The following is a 27,997-nucleotide window of genomic DNA, read 5'->3' on the forward strand; positions in this document are numbered from 1 at the left end:
CTTGATAAATATGGTAGATATAATTAATCCGACAGTCATATTATACAAATTAATTATTACTTTATTTGTCAACATATCGCTTGATGGGTACCCATGGAAAATTGGTATTCTTAACACTGAAAGCCATATGTTCCATGTACAGAGCTCAATTAGGGATTAGAAAAGACAATATTGATAAAGTAACGGTTTTATTACATCACAGAGACATATTACGATAAAACGATTTTTGTTTTATGGTGACGAGAGTCAGAAATGAAAATCAATTATTGTACCTTTTCCTTTTACAAATCAACCCGGATTCCTAAGTAAAAGTTGGTCACATGTGACACATGGTATTGGTAAATTACCTCTGTGAAACTGCTCCATGCAATGCCTCAGATGGTTTACATTCACATGAAATAAGTATTTAAAGATCCTTTCAAACTACGTAGTTTATAGTTTCTCATGCCACAATCATATACCTGTGCCTATGTACTTGTTTTGTGTAAATTTTGAGTAGTGCTATCGACTAGGTTTTAACAGGACTTTGCAACTTGTATGTACGCTGCATTATTGTTCCGTGAAACAACATGATTTTAATTATGGAATATAACATTAGAGTAATATTCCAATTCCCATTTTCCGTAGTAGACTCATTGATGTAGGATTGGGAATTTATGCCAGCCTCATATCAGCATAGACCTTCGCTTCCCGACTATTATTTGAAATTTGGTAAAGTAATCAATACTTTGTAATTTCATATTGTAAGTGGACAGGCATGTTTGAGGAGTAAGATGATTTTTTCCTAAAACAAAGTCATTTGATGATTAATGTCATTTGCCATGAATAAGATTTGATATGAACAATGAATGTATCGTGTTAACGATATGCTTACATACCAATATCGTACGTAGAGTTTAGAGCTGTATTACCGTAAGTAGAAATATTGAAACTAGCCTGGAAAATTATCCAATATAAATACAATCTTATCCTATAATAATACTACTACATTAGAATATTGTAATAAAAGTTTCGATGATTATACACTGACTACGTTTTCAGTTTTACAGTGATGCAATCTTCATCAATGCGTAACAAAGTGAATGTTGCACAGTCAAAACAAACCTGCTTATCTCGATGAACATTCGTTTCCATGTATTTTTTTCTTAAGCATATAATTTCCATCATATGTACAAAATAAAAAAGCTAGTAATATTTTACAAAGATATTTCACTAGCCAAACGCACAGCTGATTTACTTGTGAAAAATAAACTTAAAAAATGAACATTCTCAAACCGTTAATCACATTAAATTTTGATGAATTAATGTCTATTTATGCATCGGTTCAGCAATGGCGTTAAAAACCATTATTCAAATGCAAGGAAGCTCGTTAGGATAAAACCTTGCAGTGTGGGAACTAGGCTCCTTACTTAATACAAAGACGATAGGGATAAATTTCATCTCGTACTTGTAGCTGGTTACGTGTTTCCACTCTGATCTGCACTGCTATTTTTGCCAGCATACTCTCTGGCAAATTCTGTAATGATGGTCTTAATGGAGACGGCTGGCAGTGGGGGCAAAGGTCCGGGGTGTCTCTTCCTGTGACATATCAAACCAGGTTTTTGAGCAAATGCCTGGCCACAGATATCACATATGTAGGGTCGTTTTCCCGTATGAATGAGGACATGCTGTTCCTGAGCGGTTTGACGTCTGAAGGTTTTTCCACACACTAAGCATGGAAAAGGCTTGATGCCTGTGTGGACTCGTATATGAGAATCCAAATCACGACCACGGAATCTTTTCCCACATGTCGGACAAACAATCTTCTCTTTATTTTCATGCCACAACAAGTGCTGCTTGAGATTCTCCTGCGTTGTCATTCCTCGCTTGCAAATATTACACTCAAACTCAGGTTTGTAATGGCGATACTTCATATGTGCTTTGAGGGCATGTAAATTTTTACTAAAGTGCCCACAGACGTCGCATACTATGGGCGGATTTCCACTGTGATTTTGCTTCATGTGGTGATTCAAAGCTTTCTTTATTTTAAACTGCTTGCCGCAAGAGTCACAGGAAAAATTAAACGCACTGGTATGAAGGCGAATGAAGTGGTTTTTCAAAGTTCCTTTGTTGTTACTTTTGTAGTCGCAGACACTGCATTCGTACAACTGCGGTCTGTGTATTTTTTCAAAGTGTGTACTGAGGTATCGCTTCAAGCTAAAAGTTTTCCCACATTCTGTACACTTGTGTCTGTGCTGCTTTAGATGTTCTGCTAGATTGCTTTTTTTTAGGAATGTCTTCTGACATGAATTACATTCGAACGTTTTCTTAGATCTTGTGACTCTTCTTACTGGCTTACTATTCCTTGTCTCCACAATTGTATCTGGGTTTTTCGAAACAGAATCCAAATGTGTTTCTTTACTCAGCAACTTAATGTCATCTCTAGCTACTTTTTTGTCAGGCCATATCATATACTCAGGAGTGCATTCAATTCTCACTATTTGTCTTTTTTGTACGACCACTTCATCCGATGAAACGCTCAAAGGATCAGCAGTCGATACCCTAGAACAAAGATATATTTATTAAAAAGCATTTTCAATCACTCGAAATTAGTTTCATCAAGAGGTACAAGCTCGAGCATATCTACTAACTGGATCAGGGTTTAGTTTATCATTCTAAATCGTTAAGACGAGAAATGGTTCCTGAATTTCATTGAGTCAAATAAACACGACAACTTCCATTTTAGAGAATATATATACATATATTTCTTGAGTACATTGAATTGTTCGATTTCAATTTAATTTCACGCAATTTCACCTACGTCGTTCCTCAATTCTACTTTTATTACACAGTATTTAACTATCATATTTTTCCTACAGTATGTCTTAAAACTATTTTTACTCAACAGACTTACCATTGTAACCCAAGCTAAAGCACATTTCTTTGTCCAAAAAGTATTTAATAATGCGCAACTGGCGATGTGACAGTCATTCTTTGTCATTGCAATGTCTCTGTACATAATCTCTTGTGAAGTCGTTGACAATATTTTTGACAGATACGGCAGGGAGTGGAGGTAGGGGGCCAGGGTGCCTTTTCCTATGGCATATTAAACCTGGTTTTTGAGCAAAGGTTTGGCCGCAGACGTCGCAAAGATATGGACGTTTATCCATGTGAATTAAAATATGTTGTTCCTGTGCAGTCTGACGCGAAAATGACTTGCCGCAAACGGGACAAATGAAAGGCTTGACGCCAGTGTGGATCATCGTGTGAACGTCCAATGAATATTCTTCACGAAATGTTTTACCACATGTTGGACAAATCACTCTTTCCTTGGTCTGATGCCCCTGCATATGCCGATCCAAATACTCTTGAGTCGTCATTCTTCTTTTACAGAGTTTACATTTAAATTGTGGCTTGTGGTGGGCGTACTTTTTATGGCACTTTAGGGCATGGATGCTCTTATTGGTATGACCGCATATGTCGCAAACCAGAGGCGGATTCTCACTGTGACTTCGGTTTATATGGGTTTGCAAGTCGTTCTTGATTTTAAAATCTTTATTACAAACGTTACACGAAAACTTGTATTCCTCTGTGTGCTTTCTGACAAAGTGGTCGTGTAGCGACCACTTGTTATTACTCACATGGTCACACGCAGTGCATGGATATTTTTCCGGCCCATGAGCGGATGCTACATGTGCTTTCAGTTTGTTCCTCGATTCAAATTTTTCATTGCAAGCGTCACAGATGTATTTATGAACACTCATATGCCTGATAAGTTTTCTTTTTAAAGAAAAACTAACGTTGCATGTATCGCAGGAATAACTTTTGGCAACTAGAGCGGATTTCACCAAGATCTTGTTACAAATTCTAGTTGCATTCTTCCTTCTCTTCTTCAGATTGCGTGTACTACTTTCACCATTAGGTTTCTTATTCTTCACTGTTGTCTCAGCACTAACTCCCTTCGATGAAGGCATCACATACTCAGAGGTGCATTCAATTCTAATTGCTTTGCAAAGCAGATTTGATATCCTAAAACACAAAATGTAAATACCAAAATTAATAATAGAATAACTACACACCATGACATCACTATGTTACTTACTTTGGCTTTATTTAACAGAGTCGTAAAGACCTGTGAAACATATTTTCAGTCTAAAACCCAATCTTGGTATGTAACGTTTTACAATTATCTTGAAATTTATATTCAAAAATTATTGATGTTCTTACATCCATACAAATTACAGAAGAAGCACGCACACAAATTTAATCACACAGCCAGGCCCTGCGCTACATGTTTTCTACTAAAGGAAAATTCACAAAATAAAGAAATTTATTTCAGCCATCAATTGGTACAAAGATTTGACAATGAACCGTCTTAAGCAACTATTTGCACTGAGGTGAGTGTATGATAATTGTAATGTTGTTAAGTTATAGTTGGTACGCTATAATAGGTAATTATATTTTTCTCGGTGTAGTTATGCCAGACACTGAAGAAATAATCCCGAATACCTGCGAAAATTTGCATAAGTTGAAAGAACAGGATAAGTTCGTCGTTATAGGTGTTATCTTATCTTTTGCTTCTTTTTCACAACAGACAAGGTATTGTCCGAGCGCACGTTAATGAGAATTGAATGACAAAATAAATTCATGTAAAAGCAACTATTATTCTGAAATTGGTTTAGTCCTGATCGTCCTTTTTAAACCCTGCAAGATCGTTGACGATATCACCGATTGGCATCACAGGTAGCGGAGGATGGGTTCCAGGATGAGTTTTTCGATGGCATATTAAGCCTGGTTTCTGGGTGAAAGCCTTGCCACATATGTCGCACACAAATGGTCGCTTTCCAGTGTGAATCAAGAGATGTTGTCGTAGTTGAGATCGACGAGCAAATGGTTTACTACAGATAGGGCAGAGGTGCGGTTTGTTACCCGTATGTATAGACATGTGCCTCTTAAAAGAGTCTTTTTTGTTGAACGTCTTTCCGCATTCGGCGCACATGATCCTTTCCTTCTTTTCGTGCTGCAGAAGCAAATGTTGGTCTAAATTCTCCTGAGTTACCATTCGTCGTTTGCAAATGTGACACTCAAACTTGGGTTTGTAGTGAGCCCACTTCTGATGGACGTACAATGAGCCACTGTTACGGCATGATTTACCACACAAATCGCACATTGTGGGTTTCTCTTTATGATGAAACCTGACATGAGTTGTCAAGTCCCCTTTCACCTTAAACTTTTTGGAACAAAATTTACATGGGTACTCGTAAGAGTCCGTGTGCTTCCGAGTAAAGTGTGACTGCAGAGAATGTTTGGACCTGCACACAAATCCACACGCCTCACAGGGGAATAGCAGTGATGATTTGGAGCGTGTTTCGTGTTGCCGCTCAAGATGAGCAATGAATGAAGATTTTTTTGAACTCCTGAAATCACATACGGCGCATACATAGGCCCCATTTTCTTCGATGCAAACTTTCTTCTTGTGCGTCCATGCGACGTGCTTCCGAAATGCTATTTCTGTGTCAAAAGTTTTTGAACAAACCTTACACTTGAGGGATCGTATGATCGAATCTGGCAAAGGTGTCACGTGTTCAGAAAAAAACTGATTGTTCGATTCTTCTGAAAGTTCGTTATCTTGATTTATAGATTCCGTAACATTCTCAGCCAATTTTTCAATAGTAACGGTATTTCCTTCCATTTTTACTTGATACAAGTCGCCTATTGTGCGTCCGTTTTCAACTTTATCGAGTGCTCTGTCTTCATCACTGACAATAGGTGATTCGTGATTTTCAGTTAGTCCCAACTCAGACTCATTCTCACTCCCTGGCACAGGCTCATTTTTATAGCTTTCTTCAGCAGCGACATTGATATCATTATCGACCTCATTTAGTTGCTTATCGCTTACAGTTTCAGAGAAACAGCTAGCAGGGAGAAAGGCGTAACAGGGCTTGTCATCAAATTCGATAATCTGCCATTCTTGCATAATTACAGACTCCTTGCCAAATATAAATATTCCATGGTGTTTTTCTGTGTCCTTGGCTGATAAAAATCTGAAACAGAAGTTAAGGAAGTATTATTAGGATTCACATAATTTGCATAGTAGAGGCAACTTACTTGTCGTATGAAAGGTACCAGCTTTGAATCAAGAGATGGTATAATATTTACATATAACCTAACATTGATAATTGTGTTTAAAAATTTACCGGTTAGCACAAATACCTGTGAATATTAGATCTCAGATTGGTATCCCAACTACAAAAGAGTTCAGAGTGCACCATAAATCCAGATCACAATTGTATGCAACATAAATAATAATTCTTTGAATATTTTACAAATTTTATTATTTTCATACGTCTCTATAATATGCACTACACATTCGAATAATAAACATAACAATAAAATGTCCAGAAATAAACAAAATGAGAAAATCAAAAATAAATTCATCGAGACGTCAATGATAATGCTTGTCCATCATAAATTGTGATAGTAACGGAGATTTAATTTAATAATGTTATTAAATAAAATTCTTTTAGTTGCTATACAAAGTATGATATACTATTGAATTCGGTTCTCTCAATCACAATATTGTATGTCAGCACAATCATATTAACCAAGATCAGATAATATAATATCTGAAATAAAGCATGGTCATGCCACAGAACTAATAGCATATTAATAAGCATGCCTGTAGCTTACGTTAGACTATTTTTTCATGAAATCATTTATAATATGGTCAATGTGAACAACTGGCAAAGGAGGGTGTACACCTGGATGTGATTTCCTATGACAAATTAGTCCTGGTTTCTGAGTGAACGCTTTGCCACAAATATCACAAACATAGGGACGTTTGCCAGTATGAATTAAAAGATGCTGGCGAAAAGCTGTACGGCGAGCAAACGCTTTACCACAAATCGTACACGTGTGTGGTCTATCTCCGGTGTGAGTCATCATATGCTGTTTCAGCCGGTGATTTTCAGTGAAAGATTTACCGCACTCCTCGCACACAAAGATTTCTCGCCTTTCATGTTGTAGTAAAATATGTTGATCGAGATTAAATTGGGTAACCATGCGACGGTGGCAAATGTGGCACTCGTACTTTGGTTTAAAATGGGCCCATTTTTGATGAACGTAAAGAGAGTTACTGTTTGAACAAGTTTTTCCACAGACGTCGCATATTCTAGGTCCTTCTTTGTGCTTAAATCTTACGTGAAGTCTCATATCACCCTTGACTTTGAACTTTTTACCACATATCTCGCAGACATATTTGTAGTCAGCAGCATGTTTTCTCTCAAGATGTTCCTTCAATCGACGTCTACTCTGGCACTTGAATTCGCAAATGTCACACAAATACTCCTCATGCTCCTTCTGATGTGTTGCATGCTTCCTTGCGACGTGCGAGTGAAGGGTCGTCCTTTTTTTGCATTCAAATTTGCAATATGTACAGACAAACACAATAGGATCTTTAGTCTTCTCGTGTTCCATATCTACATGCATTTCAAACGCCATCAACGTTTTGCAAGTTTTCGGACATACTTTGCATTTGTACTTATGGGCTCGGTGATTATGAAATTTTATATTGTGCCTCCTCAGCATGATCTCGAGATCAAAATCTATGTTACATGCACTGCATGAATAAGTACTCTCCAGTTCAACCACACTAGGGATCGCAATCTGTACCCTTGATGGCAATTCGGTATAACTTGAATTACTTTCAACTTTAACTTGGCAGTAATCGCTAAGTTCGTTGAGATCTACGTTTGCGTTGCTTTCCTGATCATTGCTAACAAGAGTGCCTTCGTTATCTGATAATAACTTTTCAATATCTTCAGTTTCCTCGTCCAGATTATGCTCTTCTTCGTCAAGTGCAACTAAGTCCTTTAAATGATTTGCTGGGAGAAATGCATAATAAAGGCAACCTTCAAATTCCACAATTTGCCATGGTTGCATGAAGATTGACTCCTTCCCGAACATAAATCGACCACTGGTGCATATTTTCCTAAAACACAAAGAAAGTAATCAATGTATGTGTATACAACGAGAAGAACACAGGTTGGTAACGATAGTGTACCTATAATTTTTCATACACGCAAATGTTAGGATACATCTATAAGGATACACACGATAGGATCTTTTTAAATTTTATATTACTTTACCAACAGTATACGTATGTGCGTATCTCTTAAGTCAAATGGCCCGATTTGCGTTTCACGTCCTATTCAAATACAAAACGTGTATTAAGCATATATAACTAAACTACTAAGAAGTACATTTGGTTTTCAATAATTATATTAAGTACTCATCTGAATATTGCCTTGACTCTATTTCAAGGAATATGGATTCTGCATGGAGATGGGAGTTTATGATTAATTGAATACCTACCTATTGATTTGTGAAAGAGTTATCTATTTACAATTCCAAATTTTATTCTTTATAAAACACCTATAATTTACAGCAGTGCACGTGTGTAAAGTGTAAATGCTATTCAGAAGTGGATATTCTGTACAATCTGCGGATGTATTGATAAACATAGCTACAACATCCAGTATGCATTTTTCAAATTTGCTCATTGTCTGTCATTAAATCAAAATACTCTAGACTTTAGCTCCAAACAGGGTACCTGGAATACCTGAAACTAGTGATTGTAAGTAAAGACGTGCGGAGTTAAAATATAATCTGATGGAAATCAACAAATGGATTAATACAAGTAGAACTGCTGTAATACCAGTGCAAGTAGTACGATGTTCATAATTATGCTTGAAGGGAAAATTACGAGATTTTCATGCTGTCCAAGTCTAGACGTTGGGTCAGTTATTCATAACGTCGTTCAAGATGTGATCTATGAGAACTCTTGGTAGGGGAGGGTGAATCCCGGGATGAGACTTGCGATGGCTGATGAGCCCTGGTTTTTGGGTGAAAGACTTGCCACAAATGTCACAGACGTAGGGACGAATTCCCGTGTGTATTAGGAGGTGTTGTTTGAGGGCTGTCCGCCTAGCAAATGATTTGCCGCATACATTGCAGGTATATGGTTTATCACCTGTATGAATTCTCATGTGAACTTTCAATCGGCTGTTCCGTGAAAACGTCTTTCCACATTCCTCGCATACAACATTCTCCCGTTTCTCATGCTGTCGCAGCATGTGTTCATTGAGATTTTCTTGGGTGACGAGCCGCCTTTTACAAATATGACATTCGTATTTAGCTTTGTAATGAGCAAACTTTTGATGCACGTAGAGAGAATTGCTGTTCAGGCATGTTTTGCCACACACATCACATATAACTGGTCCCTCCTTGTGATTGAATCTTATATGGTTGGTCAAGTCACCTTTGACCTTAAATTTCTTCCCGCAAGTTTCGCACGAAAACTTGAAATCATCTGTGTGTTTCCTTGCGACATGCACTTTCAATTCATACTTATTTTTATTCTTGTACTCGCACTGGTTGCAGTAAAAGTATTCTGTGACTTGTTCCATACCAGCGTCGTTTTTTGTCAGTACTTTGTGCTTCCTTTTGATGTGCGAATAAAGAGAAGTTTTTTTGGTGGTTTTGAATTTGCATTCGTTGCAATTGTAAATTTTGCCATCACTATCTGCTCTGTGCCTACGCTTATGAGAATACATGGTGCTCTTTTTGAAGCACTTGAAGTCGCAAACGTCGCATCTGAACTCCTCGGCCGCTTTATGTTTGTCCACTACATAGGAGGCCAACGGCACGCCTTTTTCACACTTAAATTCGCAGGAATTACAGGAGAGTGAGGGGCCTTCGTCTACCACTTCCTTATGTCCTAGTACATGGGCCTGGAGATTTTCCTTCTTGCAGGTCTTGTACGCACAAGTGTTGCAACAATACTCCTCCATCATGGCACTCATAGTTTTTTCTTCACGTTTACGTTTGTGCTTCCGTGTCACATGAGAAGAAAGTGTACTTCTCTTGAATGATTTGAAACCGCACATCTTGCACGAAAGAATTGAATTGCTTTGACCATCTCTATGTCTCCACATGTGAGCGTTTAAGTTATCTTTCTTTGAGCATTTATAGTCACACGTGGTGCATTGATACCTCTCCCTATGAGTTGCATAACCTTGTGTCTTGTGTTTCCGGGTAACATGGGAGGACAAGGTTGTTCGCTCATAACATTTAAAACTGCATAAACTGCATAAGTAAACAACGCTTTTTTCCTTTACCCTGTGTATTCGCATATGTGTATTGAGATTATCTTTCTTCAGGAATTTAACATTGCACGATGGACAAGTATGCGTGGTCTGAATTACATTTGATAATACCTTGAGGTGTGTTACACGTCTTTTGTGAGAAATCTTATGCCTCTTTAGCATGTGTTCTACTGGAAATTTTATCCCACATTTTTCGCAAGCATAAGATTCCATTGTAATTTGACACAGGTGAGCCAACGACTGTTGCAGATATTTGGATTCCTCGGAGGTCGGCTTAGGTACGGTTTCTGTTAGATTAGCGTCAACTGTGACCTCATTCGTATCAGTCATTAATTCAAATTTAGAATTTCCGCTGATCCTTGCAGTGTTTCCGATGACAGGTACAAGAGAATAGGATGTTTTGCCTTCTGCATTTGATCTTTGGCGCAGTTCTATCGGTACTGAATCTTTTCCCAAAATAAACCGTCCATCAGAATCAGTTTTTATTATTCTGAGACCAGCACGTTCCCTGGACCTAAAAAAAAAGAAATAAATTAGATATTAATTGCAGTTAAAATATTGTGAAATGGTAAATTTCAGAAGCTATGACTGCTCTGTATATTTATTAAAAGGTTTTGATGTACATAATTATACAGAAATATACGAGCTGTAAAGTTTGTGCATAATGTAAATAAGTAAATTTAAGTACATGAATATCTCGTAATCTGGTAACAAGCATATGAAACATTTCATGAATATAATTTATTTACAATCAACGGGTCATATCATTAAGCTAATATGGGGCTTTTAGAAAAGGGCAAGGAGAGGTAGGAGGCGTAAAAATCTGTATCGATAACGAAAGCAAAGTGCAAATATCTGTCGGGTGAGAAACTTTCTGAAACATACATAGATACAGCAATGAAGTACATATCGGTCTGTGATTTGGACCGATAAAACCCACCATCTCCATTTAATCCGAATGACTTTCAATGCAAAGTATTTTTCAAAGCTACAAACCTCATTCACTGTAATCCGAACGGAAACAAAGAGACTTACATTACGTATATCAGCCCAGTTATATTTATTATACAGTACATTACATATCATATGTCTGTATAACAAGAAATGAACGATAAAATTGTTCCTGCAGTCTTATTGCGATTGGAGAAATGTACACGTGTGTCGCCATCTACTAAGCCGAGGATTCGGGTGCAATATTTCCGAGATTTCCTCTGATACTACCCAGTGGTACAGGTGGAGAAGAAAGGTGAGCGTCGGGATGCTTCCGACGGTGTTCAATCATGTAATATCTTCTCTTGAATGCCTGACCGCAAAGATCACATATGTGGGGGCGTTCAGCTGAGTGCGTAAGTAAATGCGTATTCCTCATGTGCGAGGTACGAAAGTTTTTCTCGCACACGTGGCAGGGATAAGGCTTAACGCCAGTGTGAGTCGTCATATGAGTAGAAAGGTACCGTTTCGAGGCAAATACTTTTGCGCATTCCTTGCAAGTGTACGTCTGACTGTGCTGCAGCATGTGATTGTCGAGATTCTCCTGAGTCAAAAGTCTCTTGTTACAAACGTTGCATTGATACTTATAGTCATTAAGATGAGCAACTTTCCTGTGCTTGTACAGAGAGTAGCTACTTGTATAAAATCGTCCACATATGTCACACATATGTTGCGAGCTGCCATGTGTACCGACGTGAAACTTCAGATCCCACTCCATTTTGAATCTTTTCCCACAGTGTTCACATGAGAATTTGTAATCATCGGTGTGTTTTCTGATGTAGTGCGACTTCAGGTTATTCTTTGTCTTTGTACCATAATCGCACTTATCGCACCTGTGTAACATGCTAGAGTCAATTGTTTCATGGATCAACTTATGCGCCTTCAAGTCACACTTGTACTTGAAAGCCTTCGAGCAAATTGAGCATTTAAACGGCCTGTGAAAGCTATGTTTACTTGTTATGTGTCGCATGATTTTGCTTTTTTGTTCAAACGTCGAGTGGCATATATCACAAGTATAATTACCGTCTGTTAATTGTTTGTAAAGCACGCCTCTTGGCTTTATATCTTCAGAATATGATTTGTTACTATTCTTGATAGACAACTTTGAATTAGTCACATTTGTTTCATCTTTCACTCGAGACAGAAGTCCCGCAGCATCCTCTTCTGTGGAAACATTGCAGGATCTCAATGTTGGACCTTCAATCTCATTGGAATCTTTAATCGAGGCGAGTCTTCTTCGCTTAAAGGTTCTTCTCATTTTTATCCCTCTTCTCATGGGAACTTTTTGTAAAATTCCACTTGATTCCAACGTGTTTTTACTTGGCATGATGCGATGACAATCCGTTAGCGTGTGTTCACAATTTGACTGGCTGTTCTTAAGTAATTGTTGCTGATATTCACCGTTTGTTTCTTCGCTTGCCAGCCATTCTTTGACTGCCTTCCTAATATGGTTATGCGATTTCCTAGAACATGAACAACAAACATCAATCAAATTGAAAAGTTCCACAACTAATAATCCTAACAAATACAGCAATACGTGATACAAGTTAAAGCAACTACTGTTACATCCATGTGTATGTAGAAATGTACATTAATGAAATAATTGCGTTTTTCCAGTATGCACATTTGCCAAGGAATAAAATTGCTTCAATTGAATTATATTTTATTTCTCAATTGTAATAAGAACAGTGATATATTCTCGAGGATACATTATTATATGATACAGGTATTCTTGCATAGAATTCCCTATGCAGTTCATTCAAAATATAACATGTTCAATAGACGGATTATAAATATCAAGAAAATATCTACAAAGTATTGAAAAGATGAAGAATTGAGGAAAAACATGTAGCTCTTTGAAAATCTTGTATACCCAACTGTTCGAATAAATAATTGGAAACTTTTCACTTCGGTTATCTGATTAATAAGTTACTCTCACTACGATTGGTCCTGTATGTATAATATGCACAAATATTTGATATATCTTAGATTCTATTCGGCATTTAGCTTTATTGTCTTCAATATGTTGTTCAGGATGACTGGCGGGGGAGGGTCAATAGCGTCAGGGTGTTTTCTTTTCCAGTGGAGCATCAACGAAGATCTCTGCGTGAACTTTGAACCACAAACATTGCATACATAGGGTCGCAGGCCAGCATGCGTTAAAAAATGTACTCTCTGTGTGGCCGTACAAGCGAAGGCTTTGCCACAGACAGGACAGCCGTGTAACTTTTCCTTGGTGTGTACGCGACGATGTTTTGTAAGGCCATGCTTTCGAGCAAACTTCATTCCGCATTCCTCACAGACAAACGTTTCCTCGTGTTGCTTAAGATGAATTTTTAGATTCTTTTCGCTTTGAAGCTTCTTGTTACAAACTTTGCACTCGAATGACTTCAGTTTGTTTGTGTGCTTGTAGTTTCTGTGATAATAGAGAGAACTCTTGTTCAAGTATGTCAATCCGCAAAAATCACATACAAACAATCCAGTCTCATGATCTGCCATATGAACCTTATAGTCAGTTTCCACTTTAAATTGTTTCTTGCAAGAGCTACATTTGTATTTGTAATCGTCGGTATGTTTTCGCGTAAAGTGTACTTGCAAGTACGGATAGTGTTTAGTTGAGAATTCGCATATCTTACAAGAATATAGAGGTGCGGTATCGTCGTGTTGATCTCTTACGTGCTTTTTCAAACCGGATTTGTATTTGAATTTTTTTCCGCACACTTTACACTTAAAAGGTCGTAACTCGCTGTGTTTCCTCATATGTTTACTATACGTTCTCTTAAACTTGTATGAAACATTGCAGAGGTCGCAGCTGTACTTTAATCCTTGTTTGCGATTCCCCACCTGATTTTTATTATTGGTTTCATTCGTGACGTAGGCTGTGTCATCGTCAATCACCACCTCTTCTTTTATTGCCAATAAAGTTTCTGATGAATATTTTTCACCGCTGACTTCTTCATCCTTATGAAAAGAAATTTGTGATGGTCGACTCATTTCCAGTACTCTTCCCGATTGTCCACCCAATTTCAATCTCATACTGTTCTGCATATTAGCAAGGATTGTCCTTGGACTTTTCATTTCCGCGCGTGCACGATGTGTCTTGTTCACATAACTGCAGTCAGATTTTGTGGAACTGTCAGACCTGGAAATAAACATAACAGTCATTTTAAATTGAGGTTTACAAATATCACAACCCGAGGGTAATATTTTACAGTCGACAAAAGTATATAATAGTCAGTGACACATGAAATTCTCCTTTACTTCTATACAAACAATCCTGTGACATCACAGGAGCTGCAAATAATGAGATTAGAATTAAGTTAAATTCAACTTATAGCTAAATAATAAGAACATTTTTACGAATTGTCCACGACTTGTGCAAGGTTTTAATGATAAGACGAATACTTACGCACGATATCACTTTATTAATAATCAATATTTATTTATGTTTGAAGAGTCGAGGACTGGGAAAATTTCGAGTACAAAGTGTAAATTTTTTCTTGTGAATCAACATACATGTCCGCATGCGATAGTGAGAAATCTAATTTAAAAAATATATAACGAAACGTAATTTACTCGACAATGAAAAAGAATTTCTTAGATATGTACAAAACATGATTTGTCCTCCTTAAATTATATACAATTAGCATAACAACATGGTATTCAACAAATATATGATGATAATAAATATTTGATCTGAATTAAGTTTTCATGTATGGTCTATGCAAATAATATCAGACAGTACCAACTTTGTCAATCTCACCATTAATCAAGCAAAGCCCTGTCTGTGATTTGACTAAAAATTCAGTTTTAATAATATCAAATTTGACAGTAAAAGTCTGTTCCTACTAAGTGCTAATCGAGAATGGCTCTTTGACAATCTTCTCTGGATTATGGACTACTATTCATTTCTTTACTGGAACAGGTGATGTTTTCTATGATATTGCTTACGGACACAGATGGAGAAGCATACATTACATGGCGATGTTTTTTTTTGCCGTTTACTGAGAGAGCAGGACGTTGGGTAAAGTTTAATCCACAAACAGTACACATGTAGCGTCGCAACCCACAATGGTTTAGGACATGACCCTTCCTGCCTGTACCATTTGTAAAGCCTTTTCCACATATGTGACAGAGGTATGGTTTCTTTCTTGATTGTGTTTTCATGTGTTTTCATATGCTTTCTCAAAATCGTTTTACGAGTCAAGTCTAGCCCGCATTCTTCACACATATACTTGAGGCTGTGCTGCATTACATGACTATGTAAATTCTTTCGCCTCTGTAGTTTTTTTGTTTGCCATATCGAACACTAAAACTTTCCATCTTTCACCTAGTCCTTGTAATTTTTATGCAGATAGAGAGTCATCAAGTTCAGCAGTATCAAGCTACATATGTCGCAAACATAAGGATCATCATTGTGTGTTATTAGATGCATTTTTTTTTTCATTATCAGCTATTATTCTGAACTTTAGGTCCCAATTTTCGCAAACATAATGAAAATAACTTGTATATTTTCTTATGAAGAGCACCTGAAAAATAACTTATTTATTATACTGATACGTATGCAAAGATTCATCACACTTAAGCAATATTTTATTGATAAAGCTGTACTCTATATTGTGTACATCACAGAAAAACCTTAAATACATATGTTTCCCTCATTTATCAACTTACATCTACTGATCCTGTTATCACGGTGTACTAATCTATACCCAGTTACTGATTATGTTAAGTTGAAACTAACTAGTAGATTCTTATAGAAATAATAGTTGAGAATGTAATAGTAGTGGAAGTTTCATCAAGGAAGTTTCGCATACATACAAATAGGAGAAGTGAAGAGTTGCGAAATAGCAACTTTGGCATCCGCATATTGGAGCTTCTCCATGGACTTTAATTAGTTCCGTGTTATTTTTATGTTTGAACTTTACTCAAACAAATGTCACGCTGAAACGCACTCGAATTGCTGTGCTTGAAGCATGTGTTTATATCCTGGTCCTTTTACATTGAAAGTGATTTTGCAGATATCGCAAGTGACTTTTTATTTCTTCTTGTGTTTCATCACTTCGTTTCTACAATACGTTTGACATTCGCTTTTGGGCCTCTTCTTTTCATATCGATCGATTTTCTCTTTCTTTCTGATAACCGAACATATATTGTCAAAAGCGTATCATACAGCGCCTTTCACGCCATACTTTCATCATGACTGTTTTGCAGCTTGGGTCTGAAAATTAATCGGAATATCAGAATTAGTGCATGTCAATGAAACATAATCACTGAATAGTAATTTAAACGATACTGCTAATAGAAAATAGCTTTATTAAATCCGTTGTATAATTTTTCTAGACGGGTGTACGTAAGAATATGCATACGAACAAATATATTTTAATACATTACACGTTTTCCTTCGAGATAAAGTTGTCAAAACTTTTTTATCACACAACAGTATAAGCTCTTTGACTGATGGCATACAAAAATATCTTGATGAAAAAATCAGGACAGATATTATTTGACTCTAAAACTTAGAAAACTATAAGAATGTATAAGGTTTGGAAACGGAGAGAGTCATATGGCAAAGGCAACTAATATACATGTTTTAAACCTTGTGGAATATAACACACATGGAAGAATCTTTTGGCATTTGACTTCTCATACTCAAAAAGTTGTCTTCAGCCATTGAACAATTGGATATATTGCAGTTATAGCATCAATATCTCTTCTGGCTTACAATTAGCTTCTTTGCTTTCAAGAGAGCAAAAAAAATGAGTAGCACCCTAGAACTAGGCATTAGTGAAATTACTATTCTGAGAAAATCAATAAACTTTTAACACTCTTTTACACAAATGAAGAGGGTAACTGTACTGTGTGAATACTTAATTTATCAAGAATAGAAACCCTCCCACCTTATGCCAAGTATATTGAGAGCTAGGTAACGATTACTTGCGGAGTCTGCTTTAAAAGGCTTTATTTAAAATATAGCGGTCTCGAAAAATGCAATCAAAAATTCAAAGAAAATTCATTTTTCTTATTTGGATATTATCGACGATGTATTAACAAGTTAGATAGGCCTGGTCTTTATTTGTTTATACACTGATTTGCTATTTTGAGGATGTATGGAAACTTATGGCTATTCAATAATTGCTTATTTTACCTCTGTTTAAAATTATTTTATCCTGAACATTTAAACGTATATTGGCTATCTTTGTCAAAGACAGAGAAAAATTAGTGGTCGGTTATTTCTCGTGGAGTAACAAATCGGAAAAGTCGTCATGAAATTCTTTTTCTACTATTTGATACAGTCTCCAGTAAGGTGACACATGCTACAGAATAATAATATTTTCTGCAAATAAAACAAATTTAGTTTTGCAAAATTGCAACAGCAATTTATTCTAAAATAAATCTTGTCATGTTTCAGTAAATTTTTAAACACCACACCATGCTGTCCATATTTTATTTTGTGCAGGCCCATGTTGCCATCTGGTGCTTTTGAGATCTCGTGGTTTTTTGTTGTAAATCATGCAATTCGAACTTACTGCAGATTGTTAAATTCTGCGTATAATTATGTATTAGCTGCAAATTTGTAATTTGTTTTGTATATTCTAAAATAATTTCACCGTCTTGCTCATTTTTGCCTCTATCCTCACTTCGATTTTCACTCTTTTGTGTTCACCCTCATCTGACGTTTCGTCCACTTTTTTCCATTTCTTTATTTACTTCAAATGTTCTGGAACATCACAATCTGTCCGTCTCAGTGGTATTCGAGTTCAATATTGGCGATCACATAGACCGTCATAACCTAAATCCATTATTTCAATGCCTACACGTAGGGCTACACACGTCACGATTGATATTGACTCTACGGTTCATCTGTATCAATCATGATAACAACACGTAGCCTTGACGCTGAACTTTGTTATGAGGGTGGCTTGAAATCCTGGTAACATTGGCATGGCATCATCTCCATCTTTCCCAGTTATTGTTTCTGTTGTGCCGTACCCAGGATTTTGAAGTGAGATGCAGTCTCAGAAAAGACAGATCAAGTGTCCGGAGTCGGTTCAACCTAAAAATTATAATCGTGTCAATATTTCCATAAAACCCAGTTATAATCCGTACCTGGTCTGGTCTGGTTTAGAATAGTATAAAAAAATTAAGTCACCTTTGAAAGGGTAAAAACTGGAGATAAAACTTTGAAATTTTGAAATCACCTTAATGCTGTTTCAAAATGAAATAGCATATCTTATTCATTAATTGATAACTAGAAAGAAGCTACATATGGTATATTTAAATGATTAAATATCATCAGCATTCAGAGTCGAAAAAAAGTGTCTGTCAACTGATTAGTTGAAATTTCATCAAGCACACCTGTGTTATGCGGCTTGGACATAATATTATTTGGTACTCTTGTTGACAATGATCTTATCTTGGACTCCGTGCAACAAGTTCGTTATTTTAATAGGTGGAGGAGGTGGATGTGATCCAGGATGCTTTTTTCGGTGCAGCATCATTGGGGACCGTTGCGTAAAACTCTGACCACACAAGTCACATACATAAGGTCGTTCTCCAACGTGAGTGAGGAGATGGATCTTTTGCGAGCTCAAACAGCCAAACGTTTTACCGCAAATGGCACACAAATACGACTTTTCCCCGGAATGAGTTCTGAGATGTTTTGTCAAGCCGTATTTAAATTTAAATTCCATTCCACACTGCTCACATACGTATTTCATTTTATGGAGTTCTGAGTGGTTTTCCAAATTCTTCTGAGTCTTAAAACGTTTTCGACATGTCGTACACTCAAACTCTTTGACTCTAGTCTTGTGCTTGTAATGCTTATGAAAGTATAATGAACTTTTGCTAGGATAAGATGTTCCGCATATGTCACATACACAACAAGATTCAGTATCATGGTCCTTCATGTGTGTCGTGTAGTCGGACTGTACTTTGAACATCTTTCCGCACTGTTCACAGTTAAAGTTATAATCCTCCGTATGCTTTCTGATATAATGAATCTTCAGATAGGGTTTTGTGCGAGCCTTAAATTCGCACAAATTACAGGAGTGCAACTTAGATGACTCGTCATGTATCTCCATATGGCGGGCTAGGTAAGCGCTAGTCTTAAACCCTTTGAAGCATACAGTGCATTTGTGTGGCCGAGAATTACTATGCTTAAACATGTGGCTGGTTAATTTACTTTTACTGTCGAATGATGCGTAACAAATTTCACAGCTGAAGGATTTTTTCAATTTCAACCGTTTCTGTTGGACCTTCTCTTCGTTGGGTTTTTTCCTGCAAACCAGAGGTGTATCATCTAAGTCGTCTTCGTCCATTTTGACATGTGTCTCTTCGTTTTTAATATCACCATTCGACCCTGCGTCATCTCCCGGATTTGGCTCTTTCATCATAAACACGCTTAGAGACTTTGGAATTAGAAAATAGTCTTCACCTAGCCGCACTGTCAAAAAAGATGGGCCGAGAGGGTCAAGTGGATTGTACCTAAAAAATTATAAACTTGTCAATTACACTGGACAAACACAACAAACATAATAATCACTAATAGCAAACCATGCATGACGTTCATACATCAAATATCTATGATATTCAATGAATATTTGTAATCGATACTACGTACTACAATAATTCTTTCTTTGTGCTCAACTGATCAGCAGATTCTGTTTAACCAGAAAACTATTATTATTAATCTCTTGTACAGTGACAATCAATAAACACTATATGCAAGGTTTATCTCCATCTAAAATCAACCTCACATTTCAAATTTCAGGGTATCAGATATGAAAATCAAAGATAGCGTGAATTCCTTAATATTCATTAGTAAATGATATGGTAACACATTATTTAAGAATAATACCACACAACATGTAATGAAAAAGTACTATTAGCCACGGAAGATTTATTTGGAGATGAAGAAATCCCATAAACATACAACATTTTTACAATTATCTTTGAAGAAATTATAATGTACATATTTTTAAGTAAGAATAGTGCGTTACACGAGTATATCACTTGAAATATATAATAAAGCTGAAAAGTAGCGACCTCTCTGCGTCATTTTATATGAAATGACTCTTGGTAATGTTGAGATGGTCAGTCTTATCAGCATTTAATACCTACCCATTGCTGGGGTTTCCTGGCAGTAAAAAATTCCTACGGATAATTGACCTGCTTGTTCCATTATACAAGAATCCATAGAATAGGTTTCAGGGTTTTTCCTTAAGTAATGCTTTTTTGCAAGACGGTATAGCTTGTTCGTTGGCAAGCAGAAAAATGTCATCTTTCTGCTCAGCTGTGTAACTTCTCCAAGTTTAATGAATCTAGTGGCCAATGCTGCTGCTATCATTCATGCTGCCCTGAATCTTTGCGAGTTCCTTAATCTTAGGTTGGATACTTTTTAATAGAAAATCAAGCTTTATCGGCGGGACGAGAGGCAGTTCACCAGGATGCTTGCGCCTGTGCAGCATCATGGAGCCGCGTTGAGTATATGTCGAGCCACAAATATCACACCGGTAAGGCTTCACATTGGTATGTGTAAAAAGGTGAAGCTGTAGCAGACTGTGCATTTTAAATGTCTTACTGCATACAGGGCACAAATACGGTCTGTCTTCCCTGTGTACATTGTGAATATGATGGGTCAGTGAATATTTTCCTGTAAATGATTTACTGCAATGATCACAGTAACAGCTCTCGCCATTGTTATGCTGTTTGAGCCTATGAGCATCAACTGATTTCTGGGAGGCAAAACCCTTGGAGCAAATTCCACATTTAAAATTTCTATTTCTCCTGGAGTTACCTACATGATGTGTTTTTTTATGATTGCATAGCGATCTGTAATTTGGAAGAACGTCACCACACTTTTCGCACACCACAGGACCACAGTGAATCTGATTAATGTGAGTAGTCAGGTCTCTCTTGAATTTCAACTGCATACCACAAATATAACAGGAAGTCGCATAGATTGATGTGTGGCGTCTTACGTAATGATCTTTGAGACGCGACTTATCTTTGGCTTTGTATCCACAGACTTGGCATGGGATTAATTTGTAGGATCCCTCGTGTATTATTTGCATATGCTTCTTAAGTGCGTTTTTCATTTTGAATGCCAAGGAACAAATTTCGCAGACAAAGGGACGCAATGATGAATGTACATATTTAATATGCACAGTGAGCTTACGTTTACTAGCGAATGTTTTGCAACAGGTTTCGCAAGTAGGAGCGATCGAAACTTCAGTTGGTATCCCTTTTTCCACCATGGTCTTTGCTATTTTTGCAGTGCCGTTGGTCTTTTCGTATGTTGATTTGTTGCTCTCTGCTGTGCTGTTTGGGTATTTTGAAATTGTCAGTTTACTATCTGCAGCAATTTTTTTTGCATTACTGTGCATTTCAACCCTAGGCGCTGGGGCCCACATTGAATTTTCTCCTCGCTGAACCATAACATATGATTGCATTTGAAGGGGGTCATTCGTGTTTCTGAAACAAAACAAGACAATCAGTCCTAGTTCTGATGGAAAACAATTTCTTCATTCGCATTATCTACACAAAACTCTAAGTGAAATAATGGTAATAGACATGAAATAATATATATGGCTGGTAACAGGTTTCATGTTAGTTGCGTTAGTTTTACTACAAATTTTCTTAATTTCCAATTTTTTAGGTTCTTATTTACTTTAAAATCATATACTAATTGATGGAAAATCGAACGGTTTCAGATGACCTCTAATTTACTGATAATAGTTAACATGACATTCTGACCTTCTTCAACTCCTATGGCAAATACCATTAAACGCTAGATGGACAAAGTGCTTGGCATTAAGAATTAATATGTGATGTTATATAAGACATCTGATTTTGCTCCAGAAGATTTGGTTTTCCATAAAGACTAGCCACAGTAATCCTCTGTGCATGATGAGTCAAGTGCATTGAGGAATACTACTTTCGATGTTTGTCCACCCTTGGAGTTTCCCATGTTTTACTAGAACTATAGAACAATCAGAACGGACGGTGAAGTCAAATTTTGCAGACTCAATCACCTTTATCCTGTCCGCAATATTATTTTATAATGTTCCAGAGGATTTTATTCTATTGGTGACGATAAATTTGAAAGTAAAATTGGAAGCATGGAAAAACAGAATGTAAACAATGTTAGAATGATAAGTATTTGATAAGTATTTTCCCATCAATGAAGCAACACTTGTGGACATATTCCATTAAAGAAGTTTATTCTAAAAATATCAACTGTGTCACAAAATTATATCCAAGTGCCCCTTACTGCCACGCGGCATATATTATTTTCACATTTCGCAAATTGAAACAACAGTGAATATATTTTTCATATCTTTTCATGGTTGTACAACCATAAATATTTTGTAATATAAATGTCACATATAGCAGTTAATTTTCCTCAAAACATGTGAAAGCTCTTAAAAATCTTCTACCTTATTTTTAATACATGTTCACATAATCTGACCAAATTTGATTGTAGACAGTCCTCAATGTGTAGCTGCGCGTATCATGGTATCAATGTGATTAGTTGTTCTGTGATTGTATCCTAATTTTTTGAGATCTCCTTCTCTTCAATATCCTTAACTATTGCGGTGATGTGAATAGGTGGGGGAGGCGAAAACCTTCCAGGATGACTACGCCTGTGTCGCATCATGCTGGATCTTTGGGTAAAGGCTTCTCCACATAAATCACACTTGTACGGTCTCTCTCCCGTGTGAGTAAGGATATGCGTGCGTAAGCTGCCGTTACTCTTGAATGGTTTATGACATATGGAGCATATACAAGGTGCCGATTGTCTGTGTTTGTTGAACATGTGATAGTTTAGCCTCTTCGTGCAGTTGAATTCCATGCCGCATTCGTTGCATGTGATTCCTTTTTCGTGCACCAGCAAATGGTTGCTTAGATTATGTTCAGATTTGTATATACGTTTGCAAATGTTACATTCAAATTTTTTAAAGTCTGTCCGATGTTTTCGTCTGTGAGAGCTCATCGCCGTTCCATTCTTGCATGATTTACCACAAATTTCGCACACCAGTGAAGGTGCCTCAGTATGGAGAGATTTCAAATGAGTTGAAAGATCGCTCTTTATTTTGAACTGTTTACTGCACTTATCGCATGTGAATTGATATTCGGTGTCGTCATGTTTCCTGATACGATGATGCTTCAATGCTTGTTTTGACTTAAATTTAACCTTGCATATATCACAAGTGTATGAAAGATTTTCGTCATGACAACCGGCATGCTTACGCTGATCGTACGCAGTTCTGAAGGTTTTTGGACAGTGCGCACATTTAAAAGGTCTTCGAGTATTGTGGCTTTTGATGTGCCTAGAAAGTTCCATTTTGCACCTGAACTCTCTGTCACATATTATACATTTAAGTTCACTCTGACTGTCCATAATAGAGTCTGGATCAGGCAGCGTACCAGCTGGCTTAAATCTGTGTTGTGAGATAAAATTCTCCCATTCACTATCTTCTTTGTCCAAGTCTTTGTCCTCAGCATTGGATGTCTTTTGTAATGCACGCAAAAGTAAACTTTTGGAACCCGCGATGAATGGAGAATCAGCAGATTTGGAATCCATATCAAGTTTCTGGTTCGAAGCTTTCTGACACTTACTTTCTTCTTTAGTCAGTCGACGGCCACCTAGATTAGACTTTTGTGGCGTAGTACGAGAGTGTTTTCTTAGACTAGCCGTCAAACATAGTGAGCCAGAAGTTTTGGTTTCTGTATCAAGTTTCTGTTCCCCGGTCTTCTTACCTTTACAATCTTTTTTGGCGAAGCAATCGTCATCTGAATTAGATTCTTGTGGTGGGGTACAAGAACGTTTATTTGGTCTAGCCTCGATGGATTCTGGTGCAGAAGATTCGCTATCTGTATTGAGTTTCTGTTGTGTGATGTTTTTACCTGCATCATTTTCTTTGGCCAAATGACTTCCATCTGTATTAACTTTCTGCGACGAGACACGGGCATGTTCACTCGAACTTGCCTTTCCAATTTCGGGACTGTTGTGTTCTTTATCTGTGTGAGATTTATGTTCGAAGGTGTTATTACTTTGACTGTCTTCTTTGGCCAATTGAGTATTACCTGTATTAGGGTGTCTAGTCTGTAACCGTGACAAAAGTGATTTACTGATTATCACTTTTTTGCCCAAAGTTTTGCTCAATCCATTTGCAATTCGTAGCGCACAAGCAGTTTTAAAGTTAACTCCAAATTTCAGTGGATATTCTTGCTCTGGAAGTTTCCGCCGGAATTTAACACGCCAAGAGTTGACCCTAGAACATTAAATACAACGTTACTAAATTATAGACAAAATAGTACCAAATATCAATACTACAAACATTATTATATGCTATTTTCAGTTATACAAAGTAAAGCCCCGCCAAGGAAATGCTACCGAGTGATGTAGTACGATTTTATTAAGCATATATACACTTGACATAACTTAATGCCATTCATAAATTTATAGTGTAAACCGAACTATTTTCTATTTCAACTTCAGCTACTGAATATCAGAACGCTGACACGCCACACATAGTAAAAGCAATCGAACCTTTCTGGAAAAAATTATTCAATACATTTGATTTATCCTTTTGTACATCTGCCTCGATAATATATCAGAGATATTGGGTCATAGTAAAGGAATCAATAAAAACTGCCAGATGCATCTGTAAGTCTTATATCATACTAAATTTTCGACTGAAGACATTTTCAGACAATATTCATACCTGTGGGGCTATTCTAAATTGTATCTTAGTGTTTTGAAAATATTTACATCACTTTAATATTTTGCTGTCGCACCATATGAATTCACAAAAATGTTGGCCTTGGGAATATCTTGCCACATTATAAACACCCAGTCACTCAAATTCACGTAATGCTCGCAGGTTCGATGATATTATACGATCAGTAAAGTCTTGAACTGCAGTTTGGAGCACCTGTAATTTACGTGAAAATCATCTGTGTCTAGCCCTGTTGAAATGGAAAGACATTTGAGTTCAACATTTTCGTCTAAATTTGTCTGATGCGGGTGTTTGAATCTGCAGAAGCCGCCTTGAAAAACTTTATTTTGTCTGTAATCTCCACACAATATGTGTGGGCTTTCTATTTTGTTAAAAATCTTTTAATATTACGTGATAGCAGAGATTTTATCTTCTCGATTTTCAGCAATCAGAGTTGTTCAGTGCCCAAGTTGTCTGGAACATTTGCAAATTTAGAACACATTTATTTAATTCTATTTTAACATCAATGTTAATATAAAATTTAGTACGGATTCTCAAGTGCAATTAAAAATCAGCAACATGATGTTTGCGATTTCAGCATGACAAATCTCCTAGCAGCAACGGTTCAAAATTTAGGTACAAGCAATGTGTTAATTCATTGTGTTCGATGAAACTTTCCATCGTTTTTATAACTATGGCAAGATCGGGAAACATTGTTTAGATTCTCTTGAAAGTATACGCTTTCAAAGTAACTCATGCTTATATTATTTTGGCATCAACCTAGATAACACAAGAATTAAATTCATTCAGCATTAAGTTCAAACATTATTCAATATTATCGCACCTTGCATGTTTGAATTTACCCTGATACACAACATATAATGCAATATTGGAAACATAGTTAGTTTTGTATATTGCAATGTCTCATGGCAGGTACTTATTATTATTATTTTTTCAAGTCTTTCCATGCGAGATTACTATTCAAATTTCTAACACTGACTTTTGTGACATGGTTTGCCAACGGGACCGTTATTGAAATCCAAATTTTTCTAATCAACAACTGAATTCAATATTGAAATTCTTAGTTGTGCATTAACACGCCAATTATGAAAGACATAATTATACATCTTTTTAGTCAATCAAATATTGAATGTATCTTAAAATCTACAAGCTACTCTAATGTAAATAGTACAAAGAGCTATGGAATCCCTTGTCGTACTTCTTTCAAGTTGACGTCATTAAAATCGTGAGATATACAAAATCTATTTATTATTAAAACTTCTGCTTATACATAATGCGTTTAATAGCAATGCACAAATATCAATAACCAAGAATGATCAATTATAGGTATTTAGTAGAATGGAAATAACTGATAGCTATGTGTATAAATCAATACTGTATGTTAATCAATATTTGAAATCAAGATTAACGAGTAAGTATACCTATAATATAATATGATTTAATTTCATAAGATTGTGATGTATATTATATTATCATGTAACTCAAACGCAGGTAGATTTTTGATGGGCTGTGAGATTGCCCTGGCACGAAAAACCACGATGACATATTTGACATACATAGGGTCGTTCACCGGTGTGACCACGACGGTGGATAGTAAGGGTTGATCTCTGGGAGAAGGCTTTGGGACATTGATCGCACTTGTACGGCTTTTCCCCAGTGTGAATGCGTCGATGCATGCGCAAATTTTCCGAGTCTGTGAATCCTTTGCCACAAATATCGCATACATAAGGTTTCTCTCCTGTATGTATACGCCGATGCTTTTTCAAATGTTCCGCACTGCTAAGACTTTTGCCACAATAATCGCATAGATACAACTTGGTAGGATTGTGACTCTCCTTGTGCCGAAAGAGCGATCGTTTTGTCGCCAATACACGCCCACAAATGTCACACGCAGTACTGGTTACCTTGTTGGCCTTCATCTCAGGATGCATTCGTCTGCAATGGGCGGAAAGTTGTCTCCTGAGGTAAAACGCACTACCACAGGTGGCACAGGTAAACGGCTTGTCCCCGGAATGAATGTTATAATGTTCCTGAAGTTCGATTGCCTTTCGAAACCTTTTGTCACATTCATTACATTTGAATGGAAGGTCCGCCTTATCGGTGTGCCTGAGCATGTGAATGCTCAAAGCAGCTAGAACAGTTGTTTCGTAGTCACACTCTTTGCACATATAACTTGGGTAAAAGTGGGTTTTTTCGTGTCTCGTCAAGTCTCGAAATAATCGAAACTTTTTCGGGCAGTGGTTACAAGTGAGATCGCCAACAGTGTGCCGCAGTAAGTGTTTCTGATAGTTACTCTTATGACCGAATACCTTGTTGCAAGTTTTACACAAAAATTCCACGTTATTCTTTTCCTTTTTCACCTTCATTGGTCGACCGACATTGTTACGCTTACTGCCAGCATGTTTTTTCATGTGCTTACGTAGATTCACGTAAGTTCGAAACACTCTTCCACATTGGTTGCACGTGTTCTTTCTTTTACCCTTGTGTTCAATTTCGTGATTATTAAGTAGAGTTTTAGTTTTGAAAAATACATCACAAGTTTTGCAGTGATACGCCAATGGCATGTCATCCTCGTCATCGTTGGCATCTCGAATTTCTTCCTTGATCGGGCCATTTAATTTTTCCGTAGTCTCATCCAAGTTTTCACCTTTCTGGGCACCTTTTTCCGGTTCACTCTTGACGAGATCAAGCTTTGATAGCATTAGCATTCGATAATAGTCCTCGGACAATGGAAGAGACGTAAATCTGAAATTAGAATTTAATATCGTCAGTAAGAATGAACACATGACATTTTTCACACTCGTTCATAGTCCAGTAAATCAGACATATGTACGTACATACGTAGATTATATCAGACAGTGACATATATACATGTGTACTTAAACTTATAACAGCTATGATAATAAATATGCAGCCAGTTGATAATTTTCTAAACATATAAATGAAACAATTCTACCAATTCTTCAATATTTTTTTTCTACAAATTCCCTCGTTACTGCATGAGTATAATGATAGTCACACACATAAGTTTTACAAGCTTTCCAACTAATTTAATGTTAATTATTACCTAATTTTCTTATATTTCAGATTTGTTCAAGCTGTAACTGTCACATG

At 36.7% G+C, this 27,997-nt stretch overlaps 5 protein-coding genes across 15 annotated transcripts in view; all 5 read right to left on the reverse strand.

Annotated features, from left to right (window-relative positions):
* Positions 1-27,997, reverse strand: part of LOC124220530 (zinc finger protein 3 homolog) — a 56,363-nt gene that overhangs the window by 3,094 nt on the left and 25,272 nt on the right. For 2 of the 11 annotated variants that reach the window (XM_046629577.2, XM_046629576.2), the window contains one exon: positions 24,542-27,628. The exons of 3 other annotated variants lie outside the window; for them this stretch is intronic. In XM_046629577.2, coding sequence (XP_046485533.1) covers positions 26,365-27,628 — 1,264 coding nt within the window. In that variant the 3' untranslated portion in view covers positions 24,542-26,364. Of the gene's footprint in view, positions 1-4,291; positions 6,024-6,414; positions 7,970-8,396; positions 10,660-10,902; positions 12,599-12,822; positions 14,278-24,541; positions 27,629-27,997 lie in introns of those variants that run through there. 6 more of the 11 variants (XM_069136575.1, XM_069136577.1, XM_069136578.1 and 3 more) reach the window with 6 other exon arrangements.
* Positions 172-3,034, reverse strand: LOC124220540 (zinc finger protein OZF-like). Its single transcript, XM_046629603.1, has 2 exons — positions 2,894-3,034; positions 172-2,541 (listed from the first exon to the last, which is right to left on the reverse strand). Exon 2 carries the CDS (start codon positions 2,448-2,450, stop codon positions 1,458-1,460), a length of 993 nt encoding a protein of 330 aa, XP_046485559.1. The 5' UTR covers positions 2,451-2,541; positions 2,894-3,034; the 3' UTR covers positions 172-1,457.
* Positions 14,601-20,391, reverse strand: LOC124220539 (zinc finger protein OZF-like). Its single transcript, XM_046629600.2, has 5 exons — positions 20,259-20,391; positions 18,495-19,622; positions 17,284-18,192; positions 15,953-16,356; positions 14,601-15,664 (listed from the first exon to the last, which is right to left on the reverse strand). Exon 2 carries the CDS (start codon positions 19,529-19,531, stop codon positions 18,521-18,523), a length of 1,011 nt encoding a protein of 336 aa, XP_046485556.1. The 5' UTR covers positions 19,532-19,622; positions 20,259-20,391; the 3' UTR covers positions 14,601-15,664; positions 15,953-16,356; positions 17,284-18,192; positions 18,495-18,520.
* LOC124218543 (zinc finger protein 879-like) lies at positions 20,459-21,309 on the reverse strand. The gene has a single exon (XM_046625082.2). The coding sequence runs from the start codon at positions 21,233-21,235 to the stop codon at positions 20,459-20,461; it is 777 nt and encodes a 258-aa protein (XP_046481038.2). The 5' UTR covers positions 21,236-21,309.
* On the reverse strand, positions 22,344-25,054 carry LOC138191056 (zinc finger protein ZFP2-like). Its single transcript, XM_069136588.1, has 2 exons — positions 24,916-25,054; positions 22,344-24,415 (listed from the first exon to the last, which is right to left on the reverse strand). The coding sequence occupies exons 1-2, from the start codon at positions 24,942-24,944 to the stop codon at positions 22,690-22,692; spliced, it is 1,755 nt and encodes a 584-aa protein (XP_068992689.1). The 5' UTR covers positions 24,945-25,054; the 3' UTR covers positions 22,344-22,689.

Source organism: Neodiprion pinetum, chromosome 5, assembly GCF_021155775.2.
Source record: "Neodiprion pinetum isolate iyNeoPine1 chromosome 5, iyNeoPine1.2, whole genome shotgun sequence".
Taxonomy (NCBI): Eukaryota; Metazoa; Arthropoda; class Insecta; order Hymenoptera; family Diprionidae; genus Neodiprion; species Neodiprion pinetum.